Source organism: Haliotis cracherodii, unplaced genomic scaffold (assembly GCF_022045235.1).
Source record: "Haliotis cracherodii isolate W230 unplaced genomic scaffold, xgHalCrac1.p SCAF_8, whole genome shotgun sequence".
In the NCBI taxonomy this organism is placed as follows: domain Eukaryota; kingdom Metazoa; phylum Mollusca; class Gastropoda; order Lepetellida; family Haliotidae; genus Haliotis; species Haliotis cracherodii.
In genome coordinates this window covers 24,811,812-24,834,094 of record NW_027266341.1, presented here as the reverse complement: position 1 = coordinate 24,834,094, position 22,283 = coordinate 24,811,812, and the positions used below count along the sequence as shown (strand labels likewise).

At 40.6% G+C, this 22,283-nt stretch overlaps 2 protein-coding genes across 2 annotated transcripts in view; one reads left to right on the top strand and one right to left on the bottom strand.

Moving 5' to 3' along the window:
- Nucleotides 1-22,283, bottom strand: part of LOC139449933 (uncharacterized) — a 238,979-nt gene that overhangs the window by 19,191 nt on the left and 197,505 nt on the right. The window contains exons 14-17 of the mRNA XM_071231546.1: nucleotides 13,399-13,615; nucleotides 10,445-10,576; nucleotides 1,363-1,506; nucleotides 482-713 (exon numbers count right to left, since the gene is read on the bottom strand). Of these exons, the coding sequence (XP_071087647.1) occupies nucleotides 482-713; nucleotides 1,363-1,506; nucleotides 10,445-10,576; nucleotides 13,399-13,615 (725 nt within the window). The remainder of the gene's footprint in view (nucleotides 1-481; nucleotides 714-1,362; nucleotides 1,507-10,444; nucleotides 10,577-13,398; nucleotides 13,616-22,283) is intronic.
- LOC139449932 (neuronal membrane glycoprotein M6-a-like) overlaps nucleotides 1-22,283 on the top strand; it is a 242,031-nt gene that overhangs the window by 153,175 nt on the left and 66,573 nt on the right. The window lies entirely within an intron of this gene.

The following is a 22,283-nucleotide window of genomic DNA, read 5'->3' as shown; positions in this document are numbered from 1 at the left end:
ATAGGCAATGCAAAGTCTCTTAAATTCAAATGTTTATTTTTATAGCAAACATGTCCTTGATAAAACAAATGTTATATTTGGGATAACACTTTCTTAGTAAAGTACAGATTCTATTACTTTTTTGGGTTGAGTCCCGTCTCCTGTCTAACCCACAAGGCCTACCAGTTTTCGGACTTTTATTTTTGTGGAAGCCTCGGTGGCTGAGTGGGTTAGATCGCTAACTTTGTGTGCTGGCAATTAGGTGCCTCACTCTGGCAGTGTGGGATCGAATCCCAGACAGGACTCAACCCCAAAAAGTACAAGAATCTGTACTTTACTAAGAAAGTGTTATCCCAAATATAACATGGGTTACATTTGTCCACTTTCTCAATGGCATTGTGTGTTCACATGTCCTTGACAGTCAGCTTAATATAGTGTTCACTTTTCAGCAATTTTTCACATTCAAGAGTAATGTGTGAATGAAATGAAAACACAAACTCACTAAAAATATTCTTCACTAGGACTTGTCCTGTTGGTGTACTGTTCCTCGGTGATCACATCCTCACCAAATATCTTCCGTAACGTCCTAACACATTGTCCTATCCGACTCTCGTTGAACTTGTTACAGTTCCGTAACACAGTGTAACATGAATCATTGTGAAAGGCTGGCAACTCCACGTAGGACATATTCACCGACGTACAGTTCGTCACGTCAAACTTGTTTTCATGACAATCTGCAGAGAGAGACAAAACACATCATTGATTGTGACTGATTATTTCATGAAAGCAATTCTTTGAGACTCACAAGGTTTGGATTAGCTTTTATAACTGCCAAGGGGGCATGGGTGGCCCAGTCGTTTAAGGTGCCACAATGTGTTTTGCAGAGTTGCATCCCTTGGGCATGAAAGGAACCTATGATTGTTGGTCGAATCCCGGTTTACACTGATTATGTTTCTAGGTTTGTCAGCACCATAACCGTGCTCGTGGGTTTCACCGAAGTGGTAAATGTCTGAGATATGCATCACTTTTCTCTTTCCTCCCACATTAAGCTGACGAGCCATTATATAGTGGTATTAATCCCAACTCACTCACTAATAACTGCCAAAGTACCCCCACACACACCCCCTACACACACACACACACAGAAACCAGCCCAAGACCACTTTCAGTCATGATGACCTTGTGCTATTTTCCACTTAAGTAATTTTGCTGACTTATCAATTTGTCTTCATATGACCTGTCAACCTTTTTATCAACATCTAACAAAAACAATGATCCCATTTCAGCCAACATAGTCACATTCCCCTAGTGACTGAATGTCAGACTGACAACAAACTCGGTCTGTCTGCACTGAGCTAATGATGACTGACAGAGTTGTCTTACATATAGTGTTCCAGTGGTTCTTGCAGGATCGCCATGGCAACTCGGACGTCATGGATGTAAACAAATAGTAGAAGCCCCAGGCATTGACCATGTTGTAGTATATAGATACAACACCTGACACAATCACCATGGAGTACCCGATACCTGAAAAAAAAAAAAAAAAAATTATTTTGTAGCAAACAAATAGAGACATCAGACACAATTATCATCAAGTCATACCTAAAACAGAAGATTCAGCACAAAAGAATACCCAATATCTGTAACAAAGGACTAAACACTAATACCCAATACCCGTAACAGAGGGTTGATCACAAATACCCAATACCCGTAACAGAAGGTTGATCACAAATACACAATACCCGTAACAGAAGGTTGATCACAAATACACAATACCCGTAACAGAGGGTTGATCACAAATACACAATACCCGTAACAGAGGGTTGATCACAAATACCCAATACCCGTAACAGAGGGTTGATCACAAATACCCAATACCCGCAACAGAGGGTTGATCACAAATACACAATACCTGTAACAGAGGGTTGATCACAAATACCAAATACTTGTAACAGAGGATTAAACACAAATACACAATACCCGAAACAGAGGGTTGATCACAAATACACAATACCCGTAACAGAAGGTTGATCACAAATACACAATACCCGTAACAGAGCGTTGATCACAAATACCAAATACTTGTAACAGAGGATTAAACACAAATACACAATACCTGAAACAGAGGGTTGATCACAATTACCAAATACTTATAATTTTTTAATTTGAAGTTTACACGATATACATCTTTTCCATTGGACGAGAGGTCGGTGATGACTAAATGATTCATTTTCTCCCATCACATTTATCGTGTCGGCCATTTTGACCTCTTGTATTTGATGTACATGCATTACGATGTGCTGTCATTGAGACTGACTTACTGAGGTAGTTCTTAACAGATATTTCTCATCTAATGAAGATATTATTTGAATATATTTGTTGTAAAGAAACTACACAAGTTGTTCCTGTAGAGCATACAGAGCATTTGCACCTCTGCTTTTTGGGAAGAATACACCTTGAAAAGTAAGTGTACAATACCTACACCATCTCCACATGTCTACAGCAGTGTCTGAATGACTGCTTCCAACAGTACCATGTAACCTCAGTGAATACACCTTGAAAAGCAAGTGAACAATACCTACACCATCTCCACATGTCTACAGCAGTATCTGAATGACTGCTTCCAACAGTATCATGTAACCTCAGTGAATACACCTTGAAAAGTAAGTGTACAACACCCACACCATCTCCACATGTCTACAGCAGTGTCTGAATGACTGCTTCCAACAGTACCATGTAACCTCAGTGAATACACCTTGAAAAGCAAGTGTACAATACCTACACCATCTCCACATGTCTACAGCAGTGTCTGAATGACTGCTTCCAACAGTACCACATAACCTCAGTGAATACACCTTGAAAAGCAAGTGAACAATACCTACACCATCTCCACATGTCTACAGCAGTATCTGAATGACTGCTTCCAACAGTACCATGTAACCTCAGTGAATACACCTTGAAAAGCAAGTGTACAATACCTACACCCACCCCATCTCCACACATCTACAGCAGTGTCTGAATGACTGCTTCCAACAGTACCACATAACCTCAGTAAATACACCTTGAAAAGCAAGTGTACAATACCTACACCATCTCCACATGTCTACAGCAGTGTCTGAATGACTGCTTCCAACAGTATCATGTAACCTCAGTGAATACACCTTGAAAAGTAAGTGTACAACACCCACACCATCTCCACATGTCTACAGCAGTGTCTGAATGACTGCTTCCAACAGTACCATGTAACCTCAGTGAATACACCTTGAAAAGCAAGTGTACAATACCTACACCCACCCCATCTCCACACATCTACAGCAGTGTCTGAATGACTGCTTCCAACAGTACCATGTAACCTCAGTGAATACACCTTGAAAAGCAAGTGTACAATACCTACACCATCTCCACATGTCTACAGCAGTGTCTGAATGACTGCTTCCAACAGTACCACATAACCTCAGTGAATACACCTTGAAAAGCAAGTGTACAATACCTACACCATCTCCACATGTCTACAGCAGTGTCTGAATGACTGCTTCCAACAGTACCATGTAACCTCAGTGAATACACCTTGAAAAGCAAGTGTACAATACCTACACCATCTCCACATGTCTACAGCAGTGTCTGAATGACTGCTTCCAACAGTACCATGTAACCTCAGTGAATACACCTTGAAAAGCAAGTGAACAATACCTACACCCACCTATCTTCACAGCAGTGTCCGGGCTCACCTGTTCTATGTTACCTGACTGACAATCTCACTCGATCATGTCTTCCAGTACATTGTGGCTAGACGATCTACTGGGTTTTGAAAACACTAACACAATATTTGGCACCTCCAAGTGAATTAGAGAACAAAAAATGTCGGTGCAAGTCAATCAAAATGTAACCAGGTGCTTTTCTTGACTGAAAATAGTTCTTGCCCCTATTTCTTTGAATTTTCTTTGCATAAAAAACTGTTATTAAAATAACTTTTTGTATCATTTGATAGGACACCTGATATTGATAGACTTTTCTTGACAAAACCTTCAGGTCCTATCAATTCTGTAATTCAAATAGGAAAGAAATGTGTGATGGCATTGTAAAAAAAGCATTTAATTGTTATTTGTGTTCTACTTTCTAGAAGTTCAGGGTTGGCAGATTCATAAACATGGATCACATACCTTAGTGCAGTGTAAAGAAAGACCTATGTACAATAATATTGTGAAACCTTTGTCTTCAAACAGAATCACCATCTCAAAGTCGAACAATTTTCTTTCCTAAGAATAACATCTTACATCCATTTGAGCAAAGATTTAGCTCACTGAAGCGTGAATGTTTATACACAGTTTTCATTTCATCTCATTAAAACAAAACATTTAGTCTTCAACAACAGGAAAGCGCTTTCATGTTTTAAATGCTTGCATTAGAATATTTATCTCACAGATGATCCGAGTGTTAGACATATTTGCCTTGGCACCAAGTCATACTTCAGGTGTGGTGTGAGAATTCAAGCAGATTGAAGGTGTTTTCTTCAACAACAACTTCTTTTCCAGTTGATCATTTCTCTAAATAAATGCACCAACTAGACCTTATTGCACTGGGGTGAGTGACATGGTGTCTGGAACTGGTCACAATTGGTTTTAAAAGCCATCAATGATTGATTAATGATTATCATGGACACAATTAGAAAAATCTTACAATTCTGACATTCTTGGGTGAGTGAGAGAGTATGGTTTCAGGTTATGCCAGTCTCAGCAACATTCCATCTTAATAATAGTTGAGGACTCCAGGAACGGACTTAACACTTCAGACAGAAGGCTACCCCTCCCAGAGCTATCACACAAAAAATAATCATCTAGCAATATTAATTAACCCTGCTAATGTCTATATATATATATATACACATAACGCCGTTCCGCATACATCCCCGGAAATTCCTATTTTAGAAAACCTCTTATTGCATTGAGTATTTTATAAGGTGGCTTGCTGCATAAAACCTATCTGGGTTTCAAGACTTCTTTAGGTTTGTTGTATTGAAATATTAAAATAATCTTCCTCCAAACATTTTTGTATATGAATGAATCATTCTCGCTAATAATTCATAAGTTCTCCTCCCCCCTATAAAGATCCAGGTTAGTATTGGTCTTCAAGAACCCATGCTTGTCATAAGAGGCGGCTAACATGATCGGGTGGTCAGGCTCGCTGACTTGGTTGATGCATGTCATCGTATCTCAACTGCGCATATTGATGTTCATGATTCTGGGGGTTGGGATTCCCTTCGCTGGGGTTAAAAGGGGTCCATGGTATTCGGTGCGCTTCACAAACTTGGACATTTCAATACTTTCTATGAATATTACAAAAAAAAATTCTCGGAAATTGACAAATGTATCTTGGGAAATTAATATTGGAAACAGAATTGCAAACATTTTTTTCAGTTTACTACGCCTTTAAGTTTCAATCAAGAATTACTTCCATGAAAAGATTAACATGCATTTTAAAAATGATATATCCATAATATTTATCTTATTAACTTCTTTACTTGTAATTCATGCCCAAACCCTTGCACTGCTGTATCTTGGCATGTTGAGATGCACTTGATCTCCAAGAGATGCACTTGATCTCACCTGAAGCGTAGCTCATGAATAATCTTTGAAAATCAATTTTCCAAACTTTACCCACACACTAAACAACACCAGTAGTTGTTAAAATTTCAAATATTTACAGAAAAATGTGATTCAGACATTGATTGGATCTGTTACTTTTTGTTTTATGTTCAATATTTGATGTTCTCGGGAGCTACTTGTGACTCCCCCATCCTACCAGGTGCAGAAGTGGTGCCACTTGAGCACATCCTCCCAGTGCATGATGTCATAGCCATGGAGGTAATTGAGTTCTTCCCTTCCTGCCAACAACATTTCCAAACTTATTACAAAACACATGATGTCTTGACAACCCATACAGACTCAAGGCTGATCTAACTTACAAATTTGGCACAGTTGAATTTATCGCCATATTTATCTACTTAAAATAATATTTGTTCAGCTTCCTATTACACTCATCTTCCTGAGGTAAGGGCGTTACCTGACTGAAAAAGTCCAGTTTCAACCCTTGCTGAAGAACGCTGAATTTCCAGACTTGATTGTGGCACCACCAGTGTCTATTATGCGTTATGTCCCTTCTATGTCCCTCCTTTTGACCAATCAATCTCCCATATCACATGCATTTGCTTCAAACAAATTGGTGGGGCCAAGTCAAGACGATCTGATCGATAATCAAGATCCATAATAAAACGGATTTTACCTCGAGAAGTGCATCAAATCGCTTGAGCACCTTGATTAAAAACATGAAAAGATTTGCAAAATGTCTGAGGATGCCCTGTTGATGGTACACATGCTTTGCAAATCCTGCAGTCGACTGGAATCTGCACATTGAAATCCATGTCGTTTACAAACTGGAGGTCTAGTTCGTTATGCGATTTTGATTGGACTATGCATAGACTCGTTAGTCCAGCCAAATTGTAACTCTGGAATTCCAGCCTAGTTCATCAAGGGTGGAAACTGGTCTTTTATAGTCAGTTAATGTCTTTGCCTTCCAAAGATGGATTACACCAATTCCTTAAATGTTATTCCGAGTCATCAATCCAGTGAACATCAATTAGAAGAAATATGCCAACACATGAAGACAATCCCTTAAAATGTTTAAAATGGCTGCACACCTACACAAACAAAAATTACAAAAAATAATTGCCAAAATCAAAAGAAATCTCTGAAAGAAGAATCCCATTTTATGATTCCAACTATATCATAAGCATGTGTTTGTGAATCACTATCATATAGTGAAGATACCAGGTGTTTGCCTTGAAAAGGTGAGCATTTCCCGCCCCTCTGGTGGCACCCATCACGAACACATGCAAAGGCAAGTCAACTGTTCACCCCAAAGACATGGAAACATATGGAACAAGTAAATATATGGTACTTTATCGAACAATTTTTGGTCACTGAAATGTCAAATTAGGAAATGCCCTCTATGAGTCTTACTGAAGATGTCTTGAATGTTGTATCCTTGAACAAACAACTTTTAAGAAAGAGTTGTAAGATGCTCTTTGAAATATTGTAGAAAGAGCACGCTTGATACCTCAAAGGTTGTGTTATGTAGACACCAAAGGCTGGAACTGATGGAGAACAGCCCATATAGTCAAATTAACTGTCATTGTCTACATTAAAGAAATCAATTCAAGTAATAAACACAATTCTTGTTTATAAAAAGATTTACGCAAAGGTCATACAATCTTATGTTGTTATCTAATGGTCAAGCCTACCTTACGAAACAAAAATGATGTTTATGATTTTGTTTTTTTCTGAGGATTCGTCTCAAATCAAACTTTAAAACATATTTCATTTCAAATTTGGCCTCACACCCCTTCGCAATTTGGGAATGAACATCCTGGCATTAAAGGTCATTAAAAAGGTGTCTTTAAGGTTTATTTCATATTTCTTAGAACACATTTCAAAAACTTTCAATGAATAACCACAACATGCATACACTGACATAAATATTCAAGCAATCTTAGCCTCAATACCAAGAACACCCTTCCCCCAGAATGACATATTGTCCCACGTATAACACTGACACACTTACCAGAAACAATTAATGACCCAACAGACCAAGGAATGTCTCGTCGAGGTGGGGTAAGTTTAGATTTTAGGAGGCGTGTGTGACATATTAATGTGCAGTCAGGTTATTCTGTGTGACTCAACTATGTACAGGGGAGGAAAGAGTGGGAACATTATTCCTGTCAGGTAGAAGCGTAAGGCGTGTGTGGGAGACATTAATTATCTGTCCACACATCTAATCCTGCATCTTATGACCTCTCCAACACCATGTCTTGTTTTATAGCTTTTCCTGACAAAATAATGCCATGAGGCACACCTTAATAAGAAACTATTTTCAGTGCGACTTAAGGACAAAAAAACCCAGAAATGTACACAGAAAAAAATTAACAACCTTAGAATTCTGGAATTTTGTCTAAAAATGCCTGTTTTTCAGTCTATGCTTGCAATATTCCTAATAGAAGTTAAGGACCTCCGACTTTTTAAAATTAGATTGATAATCTGTCATGGCATGTCCTTAACTTCTTTTGAGTAGCATACTTTACCTAAATCCTGCATTGAACAAAAGTGAAACAATATGTAGGGACTTAATTGCCATCAGAACCTGAATCTTCGCTTTTTTAATGTAGGCGAGGGTGATCAATCAAACAAGACAAAGTAGATATATAACGCTCTGTAGCTCACTTTAGTGACTGGCTGCTTTCAGTAGACACTTGGTGGTCAGTGAGTGAGTTAGGTTTAATGCTGCTTGGTACAGTGTTCCAGTTATATCACAGAGTGTCAGCTTAATGTGGGAGGCAAGCCCGAAGTGATACAGGTCTCAGACGTTAACCACTTTTGGTGAAACCCACGAGGCCGGGTATGGTGCTGACAAACCTAGGAACAAAATTGGGGTGAACAGGATATTGAACCCACGATCATAGGTTTCTGGAGTGCCCAATTAGGGATGCAACTCTGCACAGCGAATCGCAGCGTCGTAGATGACTGGGCCATGCCTGCCCCCAGACACTCTGTAAGCACAGCACAGTACAAATACACTATAATGCTGGTATGTACAACACAACTTCATGAACCCTATGGCTTGCCAGGGCGGTCCGGTAGCCTAGTGGTTAAAGCGTTAGCTCGTCACGTCGAAGACCCGGGTTCGATTCTCGACATGGGTACAATGTGTGAAGCCCATTTCCGGTGACCCCCGCCGTGATATTGCTGGAATATTGCTGAAAGCGGCGTAAAACCATACTCACTCACTATGGCTTGCCAACGTTGTTATGCAGTATGACAAGGTGTATGGTCACCAATGCTAGTCAAAGGACCAACAGTCAATATACCAATACTCGGGGGCACAGAAGATGTTTAATTGTATGTCCACATGCTCACATCAAATGTCACAATCATACCACCACTCCGTGAAGATTTGGGGTAGAATTGGTATTATCCACCCATGCTTGTCATAAGAGGTGCTTACAGGATCAAAGGGTTTGGCTTGCTGACTTGGTTGATGTATGTCATTGTATCCCAATTGTGTATTTTGATGCTCATGATGTTAGTCCAGACTTAATTATTTACAAACTGATTGGCACACAGTTGTAATATTGTGTGTGGCGTCAAACAAAAAAAAAACCAAAAAAAAACCACAATCATACCAATATATAAGCCTGGACAATGGTTGGTTGGTTGGTTGGTTGTTTAACACCGCACTCAGCAATATTCCAGCTATATGACGGCAATCTGTAAATAATCTAGTCTGGACCAGACAATCCAGTGATTGGTCATGAGCATCGATCCACGCAATTGGGATTGATGACATGCATCAACCACGTCAGCGAGTCTGACCACCCAATCCCGTTGGTGTCCTTTTACGACAAGCATAATCGCCTTTTTACGGCAAGCATGGGTTGCTGAAGACCCATTCTACCCTGCGTCTTCACGGGTCACCTGGACAATAGGGTAAATATGAGATTAGTATATGACATACTTGTGGCCATTATTAAAATAATTATTACAAACAAATATAATACAGCTACGCCATAAATTGCAAAGAATAATGAAGAACGAAGCATGGTTTATTTCACATTGTTCTATCATGACGTCATTTCTGCAGATTTGAACAAGCACTCTTGATGACGTTAATTAAACGATGTTATTTTTGAGAGGGTAGTGTCTAGTGAGTTGTTCCCTATAGATGTAGCTGGGCAATGCAGATGGACAGAGCGGCCGAATGATTACACCGAAGTGGGAGAGATATGACAATCGGTATTGGGGAAAAGGTGCAGACAATCAACGTGAAAATTGTGAGAATACCAAACTTAACCCCATTGTACATAAAATGGACTTGTCTGACATTCCCGAGGTCGGATTGTATTCAGGGAGTCATCATTATTTAAATACGGGTAAATGTTTGTAAAGCTTGTAAAATTCATTGACATCCTTAAAATGGCTGTACAAAATGTTGATATCTCATATAAGAAATAAACGATTCGTGGTCATTGTTTATCATACAATTAAGCACTGCAGGGAGAATAAACCATTTGGGGCTGTGTCGTTTATGTCGTTTATCAACGCTTATTTCGTAAATATACCATCCAGTATTGCCCATACACTAATTTCATCTCAAATTTCACAATGACACATGAACAGTTGTCTGATTAATGCATAATCTGACAGGAGCATGCTTTAAGGCTATAAGCAGTTTTCACCAGGAATGGACTTCACACATTGCACCCATGTGGAGAATCAAGCTGGGGTCTTCGGTGTCATGAGCGAATGCTTTATCCAGTAGGCTCTATCATCCTAGAGACACCCTTCCTGGTGTCCTGTATACAGTGTTGAGGGTCATGCCCTGTTGTTTCGGGGGAAGATAATACTAAAAGCCTTACCTTTAAACAGTGGCACTGCTCTCCATATGGTGATGGGTCCAAGACTGGCGTACTGCCCGAAGGCCAGCTCCATGTACACCAGGGGGATGCCACAGAACACCAGCATTATCAGATAGGGGATGAAGAACGCACCTACAACAGAGGATTGTCACAGTAAGGTGGGGTTAACACTGCTCTGAGAGAGTGAATGAGTGTGGTTTGAGGTTGCTTTTAGCAATGGTCCAACAATTCTATAGTAGGGGACACCAGAAAAATAGCTCAGCATGACAATTTGACATTGGAGAAAAACAGGAACAAGCATTGGACTTCTGTCAGTACACGAGTGTCAGACAGCCATTGTGGAACTGTCTTTGGACTTCAGACAGTACAGGGATGTCAGGGAGCCATTGTGGAACATCTTTGGACTTTAGACAGTACAGGGATATCAGGGAGCCATTGTGGAACTGTCTTTGGACTTCAGACAGTACAGGGATGTCAGGGAATCACTGCGAAACTGTCTTTGGACTTCAGACAGTACAGGGATGTCAGGGAGCCATTGTGGAACTGTCTTTGGACTTCTGTCAGTACAGGGATGTCAGGGAGCGATTTTGGAACTACCTTTGGACTTCAGACAGTACAGGGATGTCAGGGAGCCATTGTAGAACTGTCTTTGGACTTCAGACAGTACAGGGATGTCAGGGAGCGATTTTGGAACTACCTTTGGACTTCAGACAGTACAGGGATGTCAGGGAGCCATTGTAGAACTGTCTTTGGACTTCAGACAGTACAGGGATGTCAGGGAGCCATTGTGGAACTATCTTTGGACTTCAGTAAGTACAGGGGTGTCAGGGAATCACTGTGAAACTGTCTTTGGACTTCAGACAGTACAGGGATGTCAGGGAGCGATTTTGGAACTACCTTTGGACTTCAGACAGTACAGGGATGTCAGGGAGCCATTGTATAACTGTCTTTGGACTTCAGACAGTACAGGGATGTCAGGGAGCGATTTTGGAACTACCTTTGGACTTCAGACAGTACAGGGATGTCAGGGAGCCATTGTAGAACTGTCTTTGGACTTCAGACAGTACAGGGATGTCAGGGAGCCATTGTAGAACTATCTTTGGACTTTAGACAGTACAGGGATGTCAGGGAGCCATTGTAGAACTGTCTTTGGACTTCAGACAGTACAGGGATGTCAGGGAGCCATTGTGGAACTATCTTTGGACTTCAGTAAGTACAGGGGTGTCAGGGAATCACTGTGAAACTGTCTTTGGACTTCAGACAGTACAGGGATGTCAGGGAGCGATTTTGGAACTACCTTTGGACTTCAGACAGTACAGGGATGTCAGGGAGCCATTGTAGAACTGTCTTTGGACTTCAGACAGTACAGGGATGTCAGGGAGCCATTGTGGAACTATCTTTGGACTTCAGTAAGTACAGGGGTGTCAGGGAATCACTGTGAAACTGTCTTTGGACTTCAGACAGTACAGGTATGTCAGGGAGCCACTGTGGAACTACCTTTGGACTTCAGACAGTACAGGTATGTCAGGGAGCCATTGTGGAACTACCTTTGGACTTCAGTCAGTACAGGGGTGTCAGGGAGCCATTGTCAAACTGTCTTTGGACTTCAGTCAGTACAGGGGTGTCAGGGACCCATTGTCAAACTGTCTTTGGACTTCAGTCAGTACAGGGGTGTCAGGGACCCATTGTCAAACTGTCTTTGGACTTCTGTCAGTACAGGGGTGTCAGGGACCCATTGTCAAACTGTCTTTGGACTTCAGTCAGTACAGGGGTGTCAGGGAATCACCGTGAAACTGTCTTTGGACTTCAGTCAGTAGACAGGTGTCAGGTCACCTTAAATCAGCATTTCCAAGAATTGATAAAATTTACCACTCCCAGATAAGACATGTCACTGCAATACATTCGTTCCTGCGGTCATCAACGTCATCAGTGTCGGGTTATCTTGATCACAGAAAGTATATTCCTGAACATGGTGCTTTCAGACTACTGTAACGAGACCTTAATTTCTACTCCTTTTCATGGACATTTGCCCTTTCTGTCTTGTGTTCTGCTAATGACCCCTCTTCAGGTTGCACTTCACTACCACCTTCCATGATGGACGGTTGGCCCAGCCTGTGCCACAGGGAAAGTGTCCTTTCCACCAAATTACCAATGTAGTGAAACCACACAGCAGCTCATTAATGGAAAATGTCTCCAAAAAAAGCCAGATAGACAGGCCTACTCTCACAAAATGTTCTGACCTTAAAGAGTCACAACAACTTTGGTATTTCCATATATAATTTATTCAGCATATGTCAGAGAGTGAGTTGGATTTTATTCTGTGTCTCTTACATCAGGACTACTGGCATGAAATATGTTTTATGCAATTTTTATATAGTATGTTACTGTATGCATTTCTAGTATTTGTAGAGTACTTGGTAGCTTTTCATCCAACGAAATAAACGGATAGCAACAAAATTATCGTTATCTTGATCAGGGCAATGTTTGCTCATATTAGGCCCATCAACATGGACAAGTAATAATAAGGTGATTGACAAAAGTGCTCAAGTTGGTCCAAATTGAACGGTATACTTGCCCCGGGATATGCATTTTATAACCCAAATCGGCAAAGTGCGAGGTGTACGTGCAAAAGGCTCGGGGGACATATTTCACGTGCTTCACGCAGGGCCGACTAACACAGTGTTCTCACAGTTCCTGAATATCTTTTAAAATACCTTTAGCAAAACAATGTTTTTCAAGCATTTTCGGTGCTATAAATGTTGGACATGGTTTAAGTATGTTAGACCACTCAGACCTAAGTGTCTAATCGTTGAAATGTTGCGCTCCTCGTGGTTTAATTAACCATTTCAACGATTAGACACTGGGTCCTCTTGATGTAACCTATACTTAAGACATACTGGGTGTTTGCTAAGTGTAACATCGTAGACAGACCCTAGTACGTGACCTTGACTTACCGCCACCATTCCTGTAGACAAGGTAGGGGAACCGCCAGACATTTCCCAGTCCAACAACATATCCAAGACAGGACAGGACAAACTCAAACCTCCCACTCCAGTTGCCCCGAACCTTGTTTTCCTCCTCGCTGGACTCATCGTCAGAGCTGGAGATTGTCATCAGATCCGAGAGGTACCCGGGGCCACTCAGCTCTGATGTAGAATCGCGACGTTGACGCTGAAAACAAAATGATGCCCTTAATAAAGCGGAACATTTCCATAAAAGTTGTCATCTGATCTGCGAGGTACCGAGCCACGCAGTTCCAGAGTAGAACCTTGATGTTGATCCCCATTAAATATGAAACATTTCCACACAAACTGTCATCGGATCTGAGAGGTACCAGGAGCCACTCGGTGCCAGAGAATAATCTCAACATTGACGCTGAAAATATAATTAACATTTTAGAAAGTTTGAACTTTGTCTTCAAGAGCTGGTAACTATCATCAGATCATCAACAGAACCAGTAAAAAATCATTAAAAGTGTGGTGGTCCACTGACCTGATTCTGATGCTGAAAACACAATTAGAAAACCTGAACATTTCCGTATAATTGCTGCAAACTGTTATTAGATCCAGACATTTGACACACTCCAATGGCGAGTCCTGAACCAGAAAATCACATTTTCCCTTTAAGAAAGCAGAATTAAAACTTTCTAAAAAGAGCTGCAAAGTACCATGCAATGTGAAACGCACTCCAACACACGGTCTCCTCAACACAGATGTTCTGTCTCGATTGCTACCGATAATGTTATACCTCCAAGAAGGCTAATATTTCTACAAGGAACCTGCAATCTGTCAGAAGAAGTGGACCTAAGTCTTGACACAGAAAATGATAATATCGTATTGAATTGCTCTCGCCAACCATGCTGGCTCCAATGTCATCTAAAACGTGTCAATATAAGGTCTAAAAATATCCTCTTCACTGCCAAGATGGCGATTGTCTGGATCTGAGAGGTGTATTCAAACCAGCTTGTTGTGTCGTGGCGCTGGGGCTGCCTGTGTACACCTGGACAGTGTCATTGAACTAGATAATCAGGTTTGTTATCAGTTAATTGTGTTAAGTTCATCAACAGTGATGGAAGGTATCATGTCCGGAATACTGGGAGTGAGTGAGATCTGAAGTGAGTGAGATCAAAAGTCATCTAGTGAGAAATTGTGTCTTTGAGTGAGTGAGATCGAAAGTTAGAGAGATTGAATGTCATTTAGTGAGATATTGTGTCCTTAAGTTAGTGAGATCTAAAGTGAGAGAGATTGAAAGTCATTTAGTTAAATATTGTGTCTTTGAGTGAGATCTAAAGTGAGAGAGATCGAAAGTCATTTTGTTAGATATTGTGTCCCTGAGTGAGTGAGACCGAAAGTGAGCGAGATTGTAAGTCATCTAGTGAGATATTGTGTCTTTGAGTGAGTGAGATCTAAAGTGAGAGAGATTAAAAGTTATTTAGTTAGATATTGTGTCCCTGAGTGAGTGAGGTCTAAAGTGAGAGAGATCGAAAGTAATTAAGTGAGATATTGTGTCTTTGAGGGAGATCGAAAGTTAGCAGGATCGAAAGTCATCTAGTGAGAAATTGTGTCTTTGAGTGAGATCGAAAGTGAGTGAGATCGAAAGACATTTAGTTAGATATTGTTTCCCTGGGTGAGTGAGATCTAAAGTGAGAGAGATCGAAAGTCATTTAGTGGGATATTGTGTCTTTGAGTGAGTGAGATCTAAAGTGAGTGAGACTGAAAGTCATCTAGTTATATATTGTGTCCCTGAGTGAGTGAGATCTAAAGTGAGAGAGATCGAAAGTCATTTAGTGAGATATTGTGTCTTTGAGTGAGTGATATCAAAAGTCATCTAGTGAGATATTGTGTCTTTGAGTGAGTGAGATCTAAAGTGAGAGAGATCAAAAGTCATTTAGTGAGATATTGTGTCCTTGAGTGAGTGAGATCAAAAGTGAGTGAGATTGAAAGTCCTTTAGGGAAATACAATGCCCTTTAGTGAGTGAGAGAGATTTAAAGTCCTTTAGTGAGATATTGTGTTATTGAGTGAGTGAAAGAGCTTGAAAGTGAATTAGATCGAAAGTGAGTGAGATCTTAAGTCCTTTAGGGAGATATAATGTCCTTGAGTGAGTGAGTGATTGAGATCGAAATTGAATGATATTCAAAGTCCTTTAGGGAGATATCAGTTCCTTGAGTGAGATGTGAGTCCCTGGGAGAGTAAGTGGGATCTCAGGTCTTTGAGTGAGTGAATGAGTGAGTGAGATTTCAAGTCCCTCATTGTGTCATCTCACAGGCCTTGGTGAGATCTAAGATCCTTTAGTGAATGAGTGAGTGAGTGAGTGAATGAATGAGTTAGTGAATGAGTGAGTGTGATCTCAAAATACTGACTGAAATAGCTTACCCTTGAGTAATTGACTGAGATGCAAGTCTCTATGTGAGTCAGTGGAATCTCAGGTCCTTGAGTGAGTGAGTAAAGTCTCAAGTCCATGAGCATTAGTTCATTTTGTGTGATTTCAAGTCACTTAGTGAGTGAGTGAGTGAGATCTCAAGTTCCTGACAGAGTGAGATCTGAAGTCCTTGAGTAAAAGAGTACTCAGAAAACAAATCCCTGAGTTATTGAGATCTCAATGGTCTCACTTGGTTGATGCATGTCATCGTATCCAAATAACTAGGATCGATGCTCATGATGTCAGTCACTGGATTGTCTGTCCAGACTCGATTATTTACACACTGCTGTCACATAGCTGGAATATTGCTGAGTGCGGCGTAAAACAACAAACAGAACAAACAAATAATAGATCGGAATATCTGCAACCTGTAAACATGGAAACTATCTATCCTTCGTAGTTAGGCCCAGAACTTTTCACCAACCCCTTGCAGCATCCTACTGTAAAGCCATCATGCAGGGACATACCGTCTAATAACCGCCCATGGCGATATTTGCTAATATATTGGCTAGTGAACAATCCCAATTAGCACCCTTCCGATTGATCAATGTACACAAGACCTATTTATTCGTGTACAATACTCACTCTCATGTCATAACCACCCTTTATTACGTGCAATTAATTCTGGAAAAATACATCTGTCGTGTATAATACGCAGAGACTTTTCTTTTGTATCACGTCAGGCTGTAAGCTATACCACAAAATTTACGATCTTTCACCAAAATTATATTCTAATAAGAGCCGCCTACTTCTAATTTTGAGAGTGCCCGGGGCGATTATTTCGTCGAAAACAGTAATATCTAAACACGTAGCCAGCTTACAGACTTTCAGCCAATACCAGCACTTCATTAAGTGCAGCTTCAAATTTAATTTCACATATTTTATTTTGAAATCGTCATCAATGACATCACTTAAAGATGTGAATGTATACAACAGAAGGGTTAAGGCACACTGTTCTGATAACATTCCCCTGTGAAAATATTATATCTGGTTCTTTTAAACATGTCAATAAATGCATTTCTCTTGGCGCTAACAGAATTAGTTGAATACATTTATACACAGCTAAGGGGAGTAGAATATGAGTATGATTAATCTGTGGAAGTGCAAAAGTAGCGCCAGACATCATGACACTGTATCATGACAAACACATGATCACACAATGATTTATTTGAGCTGGCAGGAATGTTATTGGCAGCATTACTGAGAAGCCAGTACAGTCAGCTTGAAGGGAGATTAACGTCCATTTTCTGCCAAGGTCTAGACATTGTAATTAATACCATACAGCAAACCAAGCTATGTCTGTGTGATTTGGGCAATCATTAACTGTTAATTTGGTACGCATACTTAAATTTCATGGAATTTGAACAAGGTATTACTTTTAATAAAAAATGATGGGACTGCCAAATAGCCCGAGTCTAATCCCCCTTTTGGAAATATAGTTCTCAAAATGTGTTCTCAAACTAGAGGTTGGTTCAAAATGAAGGCTAAATGATGCATACAGAACTGCTGTCTGTGTGATTAGGGCAATCATTAACTGTTAATTGGTACGCATACTAAAATTTCATGGTGAGGTGAAGTGAAATTGGGTTTAACGTCGCGTCCAAGATTATTGCACTTATATTGCGACGTGCATGTACATGTATGTGTTTGTGTGGCTGCTTGTACTAGTCCAAACTGATGCCGATTTATAGTGCTACCTCACTGAGATACCATGCCGCAGTTTAACATGAATACCCCACTCAGACACAGTATACTGACTCCGAGCCAACTAGTCCTTGTTTTAGCCCCTTAATGCCGAGCACCATACAGGGTAACAACAAGTACCATCTTTTAACGTCTTTAGGTATGACGTGGTGGGGGACAAAATTTCATGGAATTTGAACAAGGCATTACTTTAAATAAAAAGAGATGGGATTGCCAAATAGCCCAAGTCTAATCCCCCCTTAAAAATAGTTCTCAAAATGTGTTCTCAAACTAGAGGTTGGTTCAAAATGAAGGCTCAATGTTGCATACAGAACTGCGGTCTACTGTGTACGTCTACACCCCATTACAAGTCTCATTATACCACTAGGGGCGGTGGGTAGCCTAGTGGTTAAAGTGTTCGCTTATCATGCTGAAGACCCGGGTTCAATCCTGACATGGATGCAATGTGTGAAGCCAATTCTTGTGTCATCCACCGTATTATTGCTGGAATATCGCTAACAGCGGCGTAAAAGCATACTCACTCACTTATGGTAATTTCGGGCTAGAACTGGGCACAGACCTATGCTGGTCATAATGTTTAAAGGGCAACCAAACGGATACGGTGGTCAGGCTCAATGCTTTGTTGATTGCGAGTCATGGTTCCCCAACGGTGTGGATAGCTGATCACAACATCGTTCAGTGGATTTTCTGTCCAGACAAGATTACTTACAGGCTGCCGACATATTTTGTACGTTTCTTATTTATTTCGTGTTTATAACTGTACTTTTCAATGTGCTCATGCATGCGAGAGAGAGTGTGTGTGTATGTGTGTCTGTGTGTTTGTGTGTATATCTCATCACAATATTCGAATATAGTCTATGCCAAGAATTTCAGAACTTGCAACACATTAAGGGCAGTCATTATGAGGAGAGTATATCCTGACTGATGGATCCCCTTGCAAAATCCACACCTTAATTATCATGTGTAACTAGTGACACAAGGATAATCTGGATACTGTACTTTAAGGAATCATCACAGCTGTGTATGAGCCCAGACAATGGCTAGCTCCATCTTCGTCACGAAAAGGAAATATTTTGTGTTCGTGATATCCGTAGATATATCTCAATCAATTCTCTACCCGGCGTCTATTAGAGGCCCCACTTCTATTTTTTGCACTGAACAATTGATCCGGCTTCTATTAGAAGAAATATGGTAAGTACCATGAGTACTACCTCAGTATCACATGACGCAAGAATCTGTCATACCAATATTTTGACGTCATCTTTGTCCAAAATTCTCCTAATCATCCCTTGCCATACATCATATTTGACACACCATATTCTTATCTGTCAGTACAAGTTCCCATATTGATATCAAGGGGTGGTAGCTGTGAATGTCATAACAACTGATAGTGTTCCACTGTTGATAATAACGTGTTTGAATCAACAGGATGACTATGGTGTACATTGACTAAGAGTTTCATTCTTAAACTATTTGACGCTCTATCAAAAATTATAATTATTTTTTGTCTCAAATTGGGTTTTGCTCTTATGCAAATGAGGTACATGTATAAATATATCCATGGAATATATTTTGAAAAAATATGAACAGATATTTGTGTAAATCTGGAAGGTTTCTCCAAATAATTTATTCATATAAACTCCTTTTCATTATTAATGTTTTACTAAATGATGTTGCCCTTTCTGAAAAAATAACCTATCCATATCATGCGTAACAAGTTCATGAAAGTATGCATGCCAAGCGGAAGTTATACCAGGGTACTCATACAGCTGGAATATTGTTGGCTTAAATTGGTGGAAAACAACATTAACTTAATCCCAAATAGAGACATCCACCAACAGAGCTATCGTATGGGATGAGATGGTACTGTGTGCAACATCGTCAAAGTCTTGGTATAATGATCCTCCGTTACATCTGAGAGGTAGCTGGAATCTGCCCCCCCAATGTTAACAATGTATGTGTTGGGATGGTCTCCAACTTCATCGGATGTACCAGGAAACACAGATAAGACATAAGGTGGACCAGGAAGATCTTGTTCTGTTGTAACCATGACCTGCCTTGATCCGGTGCCAAAAAAACATCGAGGTAGCCGTGTATACGAACTAGTTGCAGATGGGTGGAGCTGATAATAGGAGTCATGACTCTGGTGAATAGCAAATATACTATTGATAGGAAGAAATTGAAATTAATATTTTCCTCTGTTGACAGCAAAACCTAGATATTTTTGGAATGATAGATGTAAGGGTTCATTGGAGAAATGCTTCTTGCAGATCTATACTGATGATCCAGTCTCCTGTTCTGAGGCTTGAAGGCAACTTCTGTATTGATTCCATCTGGAACTTGGGTGGTGTTACCAGAAAAGACTTTTTAGGGATCTTGAGGTCTATCATCATGTATGGTGAGTTCTTCTTTGGCACGAGGAATACTGGGGAGTAAAATCGTTAGCTGGCATCTGTGTTTTAAAGTTCCCGTAAGGCCTTCTTTTCTAGTAGTGCCCATATGGCTATATTTGCTGCTAATACCTTGGTTCATTCCAGATGGTATCTTTGGCCTTCTGGTTAGGATACAAAGAGAGGATAGGGGTAGAAGTAAAGCTTGTACCCCTTTGATACGATGTTGAGGATCAAGCGGTCGGACGTGATCTGCTTCCAGTTCTGGGCGTATGACAAGAGACATCGCCTACTGGACCCTGAGTTGGCGTTATGTGGAAAGTCACCAATCTTAAATTGTGGTCTGTAGGTAATGCCAGGTCGACAGGATCTAGTGTAATGGGAAGGATGGTAGCTGAGTCACAACCTGTGGTCACCCCAACCTCCGTATCTGGTGCCTCTTCTGCTCTGTCCCCTACCATCATAGTCCGATTGGCATGATGACTCTACAGGTTGTTGCGCTCTATCCCTTCTCCTAACTGGTTGAAATGAATCCTTCTTGGAAGGACATGAACATTTTCCTAGCGAGTCCTTTTGAGTTGGTTTCAAGAATGGAATCTCCAGAAAGTTTGGTTGGGAAGGTGAGGTGAGGTGAAATGGGGTTTAACGTCGCGTACAAGATCATTGCACTTACATAGCGACATGAATGTACGTGTGTGTGTTTGTGTGGCTGCTTGTACTAGTCCAAACTGATGCCGATTTATAGTGCTAGCACACTGAGATACCATGCCGTAGTTTAACATGAATACCCCACTCAGACACAGTATACTGACTCCGAGCCGACCAGTCCTTGTTTTAGCCCTTTAATGCCGAGTGCCAGTCAGGGTAACAACAAGTACCATCTTTTAACGTCTTTTGGTATGACGCGGCGGGGGATCGAGCCCTGGACCTTCCGCTCTCTGAGTGGACTCTCTACCACTAGACCACGGAGGCGAAGGAGTCAAATAGCTTGTTTAAGGCTGTCTTAGAACAGAATGCACACGTCTTTCACTGATTCTCTTCTGTGCATGAGGTGTCTCTGCATTTCCAGCAAGTCGGATGGAGATCCCCCGTAATCATGAACTTCCCACATGGTTTACTTACGTGAGAATCAGCTAATAAGGACCTTTACGTAAATAGATTTCTTAGTGTTGAATAAGTTGAAGACTAGATAACAACTAATTATTTGAAGTTAAGTTATCTACTGTGAGTATATAGCCCTATGTGCTAGAGATTAAACTCAGTTGAAAAGCTGATGTTGACTCTAGCATACACAGGAAACAAATGAAGTTTTTGGTACCTTGGCAAGCAAAAGATTGTTAGTTTGTTGTTTAATGCCGCACTCTGCAATATTCCATCTCTATGACAGTGGTCTGTAGGTAATCGAGTCTGGACCAAACAATCCAGTGATTGATGTCACAAGCATCGATCCACGCAATTTGGATATCAGTTGACATTTACCAACAAGTCAGAGAGCCTGACCACCCAATCCCATTAGTCTCCTCTTACGACAAGCATAGTCACCTCCTACGACAAGCAGTGGTTGCTGAAGACTATTCTAAGCCAGATCTTCATAAGAAGGCAAGCTAAAGAGTTGGATGCTGATTGACGGTCCTATTTTCTTGAGAACTCGTTGTATGTAGTTGATAGTGAAGACGACTTCAGTTGAAAACTCTGAAGTTTTGAGTGATTGCAGCTAAAATACAGGACCTATGGTGATGATGTAATAGAGGTAGAGGATTCCTGAGAATTATAGGTTTCTGACATATACAAGGGAAGCAACTCCGCTCAGTGAATTTCAGCGCCTTGCATGACTGAGCCAATCATGCCCCCAGAAGCACAAATAATGACAACCATAATTAAGGATGATTACATACATCAGGGCTTCAGCTGGATCTATTCGTGTCTAATTGCTTCTGATGAAGCCGCTTCAGTTGTGCACAGACGGATTGATGAGATTTACAGTCTGAAAAAAGCCCATGTTTAAGTAGGCGGGGCAATAATCAGAGAATAACCTACTCGTAACTCAGAATTATCTGTCGCAAGTGAAATATTTTATTATACTCTGAACTACAGCAAGGAACTTTCAACAATAACTCATGAGGTGGAGATAATCCATAATTCTGATTTGCAAGTAGGTTATTCTTTATATAACCCATAGAGAGTGAGTGAGTGTGTATGGTTTTACGCCGCTTTTAGCAATATTCCAGCAATATCATGGCAGGGGACACCAGAAATGGGCTTCACACATTGTACCCATGTCGGGAATCGAACCCAGGTCTTCGGCGTGATGAGCGAACGCTTTAAC